General features: G+C 47.7%; 1 protein-coding gene across 3 annotated transcripts in view; it reads right to left on the bottom strand.

The window, feature by feature from the left end:
- Positions 1-7,178: 7,178 nt before the first annotated feature.
- The window catches only part of FKBP5 (FKBP prolyl isomerase 5), a 65,376-nt gene continuing 62,383 nt past the window's right edge, over positions 7,179-10,171 (bottom strand). For all 3 annotated transcript variants that reach the window (XM_074977834.1, XM_074977833.1, XM_074977835.1), the window contains one exon: positions 7,179-8,829. In XM_074977834.1, the coding sequence (XP_074833935.1) occupies positions 8,740-8,829 (90 nt within the window). In that variant the 3' untranslated portion in view covers positions 7,179-8,739. The remainder of the gene's footprint in view (positions 8,830-10,171) is intronic.

The raw sequence follows: 10,171 nt of genomic DNA, 5'->3' as shown, positions 1-10,171 counted from the left end.
ACTTCCTCGCCACCAGAACCCTTCCTCCACTCCTCTCCACAGTTCTCTGCAGGAGCACAGCAAACACTACCCCAGCTCGCTCATATTCAGTCCCCCCAAACAACCTGTCTGCTAATTTTTCCCCTATCTGGTGCTGAATAAATTTTGTTATGTGCATGCAGGCATGTGCAGTGTGCACCACCAGTAGCGTTCCCTGTAAGCCGAGCGCTTGGGCAGCCACCCAGGAGAGATTCAGGTGCCCCCCCAGCTGATTAGCAGAGCACCCACAGCCGGCAGCCTATGTTTCTCCTGGTGGTGCGCACCTTGGTGCGCAGAACATAATTTATTCCACACCAATGGCAAAAAATTAGTGGGGACATTGACCACCAACAGAAACACAGGCTGCCAGCTGTGGGTGCTCTGCTATAGCAATCAGCCAGACAGCGCCTGAATCTCTCCTTAGTGGCTAACCAAGCGTGGAGCTTACAGGGAGCAAGGCCTCCAACCCCCCTCTTTCCCACAGGCCTCTAATAAAGGCAGGCATTGCCAGAAAGCTAACACATTAGAAGGAACTTCTCTCCCTTCTGAGACAGTTCCAAGCCAACTGCTTAGAATGGCAATAGAGCAATGTGTTGCCGATGGGATCTCCTCCAGCATGGGGTATCCCAAAGAGCTAAGCAACCACAGCCATTAGACACCAGTAGTATTTTGCATATGATTGAGGGCATTAGCCCTGGAGTCCTGATCTACTTCCAATCGTGTGCAAAGGGACTTTCTGCTGTCTAGCATTGCTGGGCATCCTTATAGAACCTGCCCCAGAAGTGGCTGCATTTCAGCAGCAGGGGTGATGCTCTACACCGCTTTCCAAACACTGGGCTCCTATACCTTGTCACTCCAAGAGCAGCTATAACCAAATAGCCAATGGGCCTTCGTTCGACTGTCTCAGCACCTTGCAAAACGTTTGGCCCCGATCAGAACTGTTGGCGAGTGACAGGAGCTCAGCAAAGCAGCACACTCCTGTTTCGTTGCCTAAATGGCAAGTGAAAACCAGTCAGATGCTAGTTTAACCCAACCCTGCAGGTGGGGCCGGCCGCTTGTGGGTTGTGTTTCACCTCTGATCTTATTTTGAGTTGTCGTATATCCACTTCCAAGAAACCGTTTTACCACATAGAAGTGGGTTGTTGCTGCTGGAGGAACAACATTGCTATAATTAAGCAAGAAATCTCATTGCTTTGACAACGAGGCAGGCCCATGTCACCATAGCATGGCACAAGAGTGACAAGTCAGTACCTTGACCTGTCTTTTTAATTAGCTGATTTACCCAGAATAGCTCAGGGTCCTTTACTCAATTAGAGTGTTCTTTAAAAAATAGGCAGAAAATACACATGCCTCATTTCACTAGTAGCCATGTCAGTCTGTATTCTATCAAAACAAAAAAAAGCAGTCATGTAGCGCTTTAAAGACTACATCCAATAAATTATTTTATTTTGTTAGTCTTTAAAGTGCTATATGACAGCTTTTTTGGTATGCTTCATTTCAATGATTGTATTTTTCAAAAACTTTTTGTCATTCTTATTAAGTTAATTTTTTATTTCAGATTTCTTTAAAAAGAAACGTTGTTAACATATTTCCATTTATTTTAGCAAATTGTTTAAAAGGGGAATTCCTTGCAGTGCATTTTATTTTCTTCATCCTTATAAGCTCTTATTATTCGCCATGTTTTAACCAAAAAGGGCCATCGGCAATTTGGTTTCCAATTACGTTTTCTTCTGGTTTTCAAACCGGAAACATTGCTCTAGCTGTGGCAAAACTTTCTCCATTTTCTCTCTTTTCTGTAAGGTTGATAGAGAAGCAAGCCTCTTCCTGGTTCATCCTATTTTTCTGGCTCACCTTGGTTCAGTCGCATTTGCTCGATTACAAGAACTGCATTTGATTTGGTGTTTCTGTCTCTGTTTTGTTTGGTTTTACAAGACGGCTGGGGCACAGTGTTCCATCATTCCTGGTTAGTGTCAGTGGGGCCAACAGCCTCATTGGTAGCGCTCTGAGTGGGATAAATTTTGTTATGTGCACCACAGCATGTGCCCCAGCAGTAGAAACACACACTGCTGGCTGCGGGTGATCTGCTAATCATCTGGGTGGCACCTGAAACTCTCCTGGGTGGCTGCCACATTGCTCATTGTACAGGGAACACTGCTCACCTGGCCTCTGGGCAGAGGGAAGGGGCTCCTCCTTGCTCCTGGAAGGGGCAGGGTCTTGGGTGCAAGAGGCGGGGCTAAAGACAGTCCACCCTCAGTGCTACCTGGACCACAGCACACCTCTCCTGCCCCACAGTGCTGCCTGGAGCACATGGCACAGCACGACAGCAGAGATTTGAAGGGCTCCAAGGCAGCTGCCCCCTCCCCTTTGGCAGGCCTGTTTAGCATAGAGGGAGCTCAGTTTTTTGAGACTGGAACTAGGAGGTCTGGAGTCTCATCCCAGCTCTTTTAATCCACTTAGCCCAGCGGTTTCCCAACCTTTTCGGGACAGTGACTCATTTTAACAATTTGTGACGCAAGGCAATTCAATCCACCCCCACTGCTCCTTTGCTGGTCCACCGTCACCTCTCCATGGGGCTCCCCTCAGCCTTCCTACTCCCTCCCGTCACCTGCACTACTTGCAGTCCCCTGCACGGCCGCGCTGAAATGGGACTCAAATTAATTTGTTTACTGGCTGGATCCCTCCTGCTGGCTGTTAAACCAATTAAATTGAGTTCCACTTCAGCAGGGACAGGCAGGGACCGGGAGCCAAAGGAGTGAGCAGGGGCAGCTGCAAATGGCTCCGTAAGGAGCCATATGCTGCTTAGAGCTGCCCAGCCAGCAACCCGTAGAAAATCTAACAGCAATCTAACATGGGGTTTGGGTCCCGACCCATAGGCTGGGAATCACTGACTTAGCCTCTCTGTGTCTCCTTTTATAGACAAAAGAGCAACTACATCCCTACCTCTTATGTCATGCAAGGCTTGGTTTTGGCATTGGGTGATGGCTGTGAACAGCCACAGCACTATAGCACTAAGGCCAAACAATTGCTGACGCAGCATCTGAGAAACAACACCCCCAAGCATGCCAATTTCTCCTGGTTCATGCAAAAACATCAAAATGAGCAGCACCTGGCCAGTTGCTGGCTGGGACGCTTTTAGAAGTTTGTCTGCACTCAGCTGAACTGGGGTAAGTTTGTCATGACTTCAAAGGACAATAGCACAGTTAGCTGCTTCCTGGCCAAGCCCACACCAAGCCAATGTGCCGCCTGGCACCGTGCTGATGGACATCCTGTGTTTCAAAGACGGTTCGGTCACATCTGCAGTCATTAAACATCACGTGACATTCTTCAGGAGACAGGATGCGAGTGTGACGCTGGCAGCTCAGGGGCCAGGTTACGCCAAAGTTCCCAGGTTACAGGTGGACATTAATAAATACGTCGCTGGACTCACTCTAGTTTACCTGTGTGTTACCATCATTAAAATAGGCATCAGCCTTCTAAGAACGTGTTTAGGCTTTATTGAAGACATGTGAGCTGCTGCACGGTTTAACCTCCCTTAAAGCATCAGTATCCTAAGTGATAAGGCAACACTTGAGCGGTTGTACTGTGATCATCTGTGCCTGTGTAAATCACCGCATGGGGGAGAAACATTAATGAGCATCAAGGGCTGATCTGAAAATGGCAGCGGTAGACCCGTCCTCTTCTCCCTCTCGGCATCAGGCATAGAACGAAGGCTTTGCAGGAAGGACAGGGGCTTTCAAGATCACTTTCTAGCCCCTCCTGTTGTCATCAAGCTGCTGGTTTCTTAGCAACCTCTCCTCCTCCACAGCAACATGCAGGAGAGTACCACAGTCCAGTGACAGAAGTCAATAAGCAAAGATACTGCGGAGTTAATGGGCTGATCCAGATATGCCTCCATGCTGGGAATCGATCCGCCTCCGCTCTGATCGCCTTATGCTCACACAGGGGCAGAGACCAGCGTGAATGTGTGCTGAAAACTTACTGCCTACTCCCGAGCCGATGGGATGGGGAAAGCCCCAGGAGCGCCAAGGCGGCAGAATTCCAGCAGGAATACCAGCCTCAATAGGAGCTACTGCAGTTCTGCCTCCTGGTGACGTACAATTCCCCACCCCAGCCTCGGCTAGTGGGAGAGAGACAATACATGACCAGGATGGGGCCACAGGGCCATACCACCCTGCAGAAACATGTCAGGCAGATGGAAGGCTTTGAAAGAGCACAGATAACCTTCTCCAAAGTGTTATCGCTCCTGGTATAGGATCCATGCCAGTGGATTTCAGAAGGTATGTGTGCCCCTGGGGGTACACAGAGATCTCCTGAGGCACATCAGCTCAACTAGAGATTGGTCACTTTGTACAACAGGCTACAGCAAAAGCACTAGCGAAGTCAGTACAAACCATGAGTTTAAAGATAACGATTTGTTTGTACCAGCCACCGAAACGGAAATACAGTATTGATGTTTGCATGAGTTTATAAATTTTATCGTAACAATGAGAAAGACATTTTTCAGTACTAGCAGGGCTGGGACACGTCTGGATTTTTAAGTCAGATTTTGCACGTTTTTAAGTGAGGGGAAGCTTGGGGGTGCACACGACAAAGCAGCCCCTTTAAAAGGGTACAGTCACCCGGAAAGGTTGACTCCGCTGGCAGCCCAGATTGCCCGGTGAGAATAAGCCAATGGGGTGGCAGCAAAGCAAGCAAGAGACTCATATGCAGAGGGTGAAACTGGAGTGACAGAAAGCACAGTCATCTTGTGGAGGAGCAGGGCAGTTGCAGGACACAGGATGGCTGCTGCAGGAGGACAGAGACAGCAACGAAGGGACGGGAAAACTGTCCAACTTGATTAGTGGTTCAAGCTTTGATGCGCCCAGGGATGCAGTGTCCTCCTTTCTTTAAAAACACTAACAGGCTAGAAGAGCCCTGCGGAACTCCTTGCCGGAGGAGGCTGTGAAGGCCAGGACTCTATTAGGGTTTAAAAAAGAGCTCGATAAATTTTTGCAGGTTAGGTCCATAAATGGCTATTAGCCAGGGGTAAAGTATGGTGCCCTGGCCTTCAGCACAGGGGCAGGAGATGGATGGCAGGAGATAAATCACTTGATCATTGTCTTCTGTTCTTCTCTGGGGCACCTGGCATTGGCCACTGTCGGCAGATGGGATACTGGGCTGGATGGACCTTTGGTCTGACACAGTATGGCCATTCTTATGTTCATATGCCTCTCTAGAGAGGAGAAGAGCTGGAAGGAACTGGAACCCCCTCAGAACAATCTGCCTCAGCATGGCCACATAGACACTCCCAAGGCGAGGCATCTCCACTCCCAGCAGGAGTGGTACATGTGGGTTGGGTACTGCTGCAATATATTGAATTGAGAGACACCTGCCTGGGTAACTTGTTTGGGGTTCTCTGTGCAACAGTCCACAGCATGGCAAGCGGGGCTGGGAAACAACTAATGAGAACATAAGAACATCAGAATGGCCATACCGGGTCAGACCAAAGGTCCACCCAGCCCAGTATCCCGTCTGCCGACGGTGGCCAATGCCAGGTGCCCCAGAGAAGGAGAACAGAAGACAATGATCAAGTGATTTATCTCCTGCCATCCATCTCCTCCCCTTGTTGCAGTTTTTCTTTATTAGCTGTCCAAGATCCTGGCATTTTGGCTTCACGAAATCAAGAGGTTTGCTTTGTTGTCAGTTTACACCTTTATTAGGGGTAAATGGACTGTGACAGGATCAGGCCAGGTAGCTGCACGGTCCTCCATGAAACATGTCTAGCTCCCAAATGGTCACTGACGTGCACTGGTTTCAGCCAAGATCCAGCACTAAATGGGCAAGGAATCTTACCACCTCCTCCTCCCTAAAGATGGCACCTGGACTGCCAGTTTGGTGTTAGGCACACTGGAAGGACAGTGTGCAGGGGGAAGCGGAGCGGCAGCTTGCCCTGCTGGATAGAAATAATTTGTCTCCAAAGGCCTGACTGCACTGGAAGAACTTTCCTGTGCAGAACTGGGTAAACTGTGTGCAGACATATGGAGACAAGGACAAAAATCTACATTCGGCTCAGGGTAGTTGGTCCTTGCCACCCCTTGCAGCTCCACTGCATTCTGCACTCATTTAGCTGCACCTTTGTAGGAAGGTTCTCTAGCCAGCCTGGTCCCTTTTGTGAGCTCTCTAACACTCTCAAACGACAATGATCTTAACGCACGCCCACACTTCATCCCTGTACAAGTAGAAGCAAGGAAAGCTTTCTGAGCAAAAACCCCTCACGTATCCATTGGCCTAATCTTCTTTGCTGTCCAAAAGCCAGATGGTTGAAGTCTTCCAAAACCAAATTCAAACGGATGTGATGAGGCCTGACCTACGCAGAACATTCAGGCTTGGTCTGCACTTGCCAGGTAAGTCGACTGCAGATACGCAATTCTAGCTACAGCAACTGCGTAGCTAGAATCAACTTATCTACAACCCACTTACCTGGCTGTCCTCGCTGAGGGCATTCGACAGGGGCATTTTGCCCGTGGACCTCCCTGACTCCTTGCATTACTGAGGAGCACCAGGATCGACCGTCAACCCCAGAAAGTTCGATTTCATGTCTCTCCCCCAGGTATGCAAATACCAGACTGCTAATTAAAAAGGGGAAGTGCATGCCTGAGTCTTCCATGCTGCTAGACCCTCTAGCGCGCTCGCCGATTCATTCCAGGGGCGGGGGAGTCACAGGGCAAAAATCAGATTTATTTAAAATGTACAGAAAGTGGGGTTTGGGCTTTAGGTTTTGCATAAATTTAACACTGCTTAAATTCATTACCAAGTTGTTTTTTAAGGCTGCTTTCTATCTGGATGTGATCACACTGGAACAACTAAATATGACCAACCCCTGCTCTTACGTCAGAGCAGAGAATAAATTCTGCCCTTGGGTATATAAGACCCAATGAAAGTCAACAGCACCTTTGCACGGGTACACAAGGGCAGCGTTAGCCTGTGGCTTTCTCGAATGGAAGGTTTCCTGAAGGGATTCCATCACTGGAGTCATGCTTATCTTCAACACTATTGGTTATGAACATCCCCCCGGGTAGGCTGAAAGGCTGAGAAGTGAAGTGAGGAATCAACTGGTTGCTGCAGCTTTAGGGAAGACACATCAAAAGAAAATACTGTATTTGTTAAATGGAGAACAGAACCAATAGGAAAAGAAGTTTTATTTTCCAGCTTCAAAAGGGGGTAATACAATGGAGAGTAAATGAAAAATAATGTAAAAGCTGTTTTTAAAAAGGTAATGAGTGCGTCCCTTTCAGGTAAACGTATATACTAGGTTTCAAAGGAGCCATCATGGTGTAGATTGAGAACGTGTATTCCCAGCCAGATCTGTAATTCACGATGCATTTCTGTGCTTTGTCGTTATTAACAAATCAATACAGCTGCCTCCACAACATCCATGACCGTTGGACAGAAACATTCAATCAGCAAGCGATGATTCCTGGTACCGCATATGTGCAGCAAAGAGACCAAATAAAGTTTTGTACCACAATATTTCATCTGACTTTTTTTGCACAACCCCCTAATAAGCTGTAAACTCCATTTTAAAAAAATAAACCTGTTTGTTGTCGGCAGCTTGTAAATTAAGCATCTGAAAACAGCAGCTTCTGAATACAGTCTTTTGCATGCCAACACAATTAAAATGTGATGCAACTTTTAAAAATGTAAATAAATTAACTCCCAGAATGAAACACTATTTTAAAGCCAAATTATAAATCCCTAAGAGGAGAGAGGAGTTATAATGGACCAGATGGAAAATGTAACTCAAACAGCGCTAGCAGGAGCCACTGTAACAGTTTCCTAAAAGGAAATGGGAAAAGGATGAAATGCAGTATTTTAATGCCAGTTACCATCATCACACTGAAGCATCCCCAGAAGCATGTCCAAAATACCTCCCAATGGAAAACCGACCCCTGAGAGCTCATCACTGCTGAACATTACCAGTAAGCGTTCAGTGAGAGCCATCATGGAAGCTAAATTGTTCTGACCCCACAGAAGTCCACCTGTGCTATAGAAACCCATTTGAGGTCTCTACTGGAGTGAGAGAGAAGAAAGAAGTTACAGGTGAAGGCCACCCCTCTGCTTCTGGCTTTCAAGTCTATAGCATCGCAGTATACAAACTGGCTACACTGCTCTGCACTTTGTTCTCATAGGTACGGCATGACACCTTGCACCAGTAGCATTCAAAACAATTTGTTTGTTTTTTTTTAAGCAACAGCAACATAGGCCTGTGTTGCGCTATTGAAGTGCAACCGACTGTAACGCTGAACTGTACAGCAGAGAGCTCCTACTTTCTAACTCATTCTAGAGGACCCTGGACAAGGTATGGAAAGCTGATATGAACTGAAATGAGCAGGACACGAGATGCCTCAGTAAACTTTCTTAGCGCCAAGGGGTTTTTCTTTTTTGTTACGTTGGGTTTTGTCTTTCCCCCTTTCTTTTTAAAACCATTTGCTCTACCTGGAGTTGTCCCACCATCCCTTTGCCTCTGCTTCACTGCTGAGCATGCTCACAGCAGTAGGGCCGTTGAAACATTTTTGTTGGCGACGCTGCTGGTTAGGCCTTTTGCTTCCACGATCACACAAACTGTAACACGCTTTACAATAAAACACTGTTGAGTCCTGAGTTCTGCAGAAACCTGTTCTGGCGCAGGCCAAGTCCATAAGGATCAGTCTTCCACCACCTCTTCCATCATCTGCTGTCCCCTCAGGCTTTGCCTTCCGTCACTTGAGTTTCTAGCTCCTTTTCACACATGGCTTTCTCTGCATCTCTCTCCCCAGTGGCTTTGCCGGCCTCCTGCATAACAGCAAGTAAATCACTCGGGGTTAGTCGAGACTCAAGCAGTGGTCAAGGCAAAGCGAACCCTGCTTTAGTGAGGGTAGACAATCCCTGCAAACACATTGTGAAGGACATCTCTTCCTAATCTCAGGTCTTTCCTATGGCCTACTAATGGTAGTCATATAGGGCAGACAGACTGGGCACCAGAACCCTCTTCGCTAAGAGAGTTAGTGCCCCATATGAAGACTGAACTTCAGGTCACACCTCTCTAATCTGGAACTCTTTCATCCGGCAACATTCGTAACCTGGCATGAGTTTAGTGAGCCAGATGACCACTTATCATGGGTGTGGCCAAGCTTCCCGTGGTCCCATAAAGTTTGTTTGCAGTCACCAGTCCTGGCTCTCAGTGTTCTCTGCTGTTATGTAGCTGTAACATGTAAATGTCTAAGAGCCCAGGAAGCCGTGGGAGTGTTGGTAACGTGCCAGACTATATTGACCTCCTCTGGTCCAGCAAATTCTCTTGCCTGGCACTGGTCAGGTCCCAAGGGTGCCAGATTAGAGAGGTTCAACCTGTACTACACTCCGGTTGGCTGAGGAAGATAGATACATTACAGAGGGAGCTGGGAAGGGTACTGGATTTACCCTTTGCACTTCCTCAGCTAATTCACAGGAGCAGGGTTCAGCCCTGAGGACTGCTACTGAAGTGGGTGCTTGGGGATGTAGAAGAGCTAAAGAGAGAAACAAAGTAAAACCTTCAGGAGAACATTATTCTTGAGAGAGCAACTCAACTGGCTACGTCGATTTCCTCTGCACGTCACAGTTAATAGCCTGGAGCATTCACTGATCCTTACAAAGGAACGTATGATACAGTTAATTCTTTGGCCGGTTTCTCTCTTTAATCAGTGCTGTTTCTGAGGATAATGCCGTACAGAACTTGAAACAAATTGGTTTCCTACTCATGTACTCCCCTGCTGGAGTACTGTGTGTATCCAGCACTTGTCTAGATGACTTCATAGCCTGCTCTTATAAAAAAGAGCCACCCTTATTACAGATTGAGAGACTGGAGGAGTATGTTGCAAGACATGAGCTTTACATCCAGAGGATTTTCTCTCTCATCTCCTACTGGACATTTCAGGCCTAGCCCTAGACCCGAAGGACATCTCTGATCCAGCATAGGGCAGCAGTGACCAGGAGTATGTCACCCAACAGCTGTCAGATGGACACTGTGAGACAAAGTTTTGGCCCCAGCCCCATTCCCAGCTGTTACACTGCAAGTACCCTTCACCAGAGTTGTCCCGCCCATTGGACAATTTGGGGCAGCCCCCCCGGGCCCTGTGCTCCAGGGGGATGCAGGGCCTGA

Source organism: Carettochelys insculpta, chromosome 26 (assembly GCF_033958435.1).
Source record: "Carettochelys insculpta isolate YL-2023 chromosome 26, ASM3395843v1, whole genome shotgun sequence".
In the NCBI taxonomy this organism is placed as follows: Eukaryota; Metazoa; Chordata; order Testudines; family Carettochelyidae; genus Carettochelys; species Carettochelys insculpta.
The sequence above is the reverse complement of the archived record's forward strand: the minus strand, read 5'-3'. Positions and strand labels throughout refer to the sequence as shown.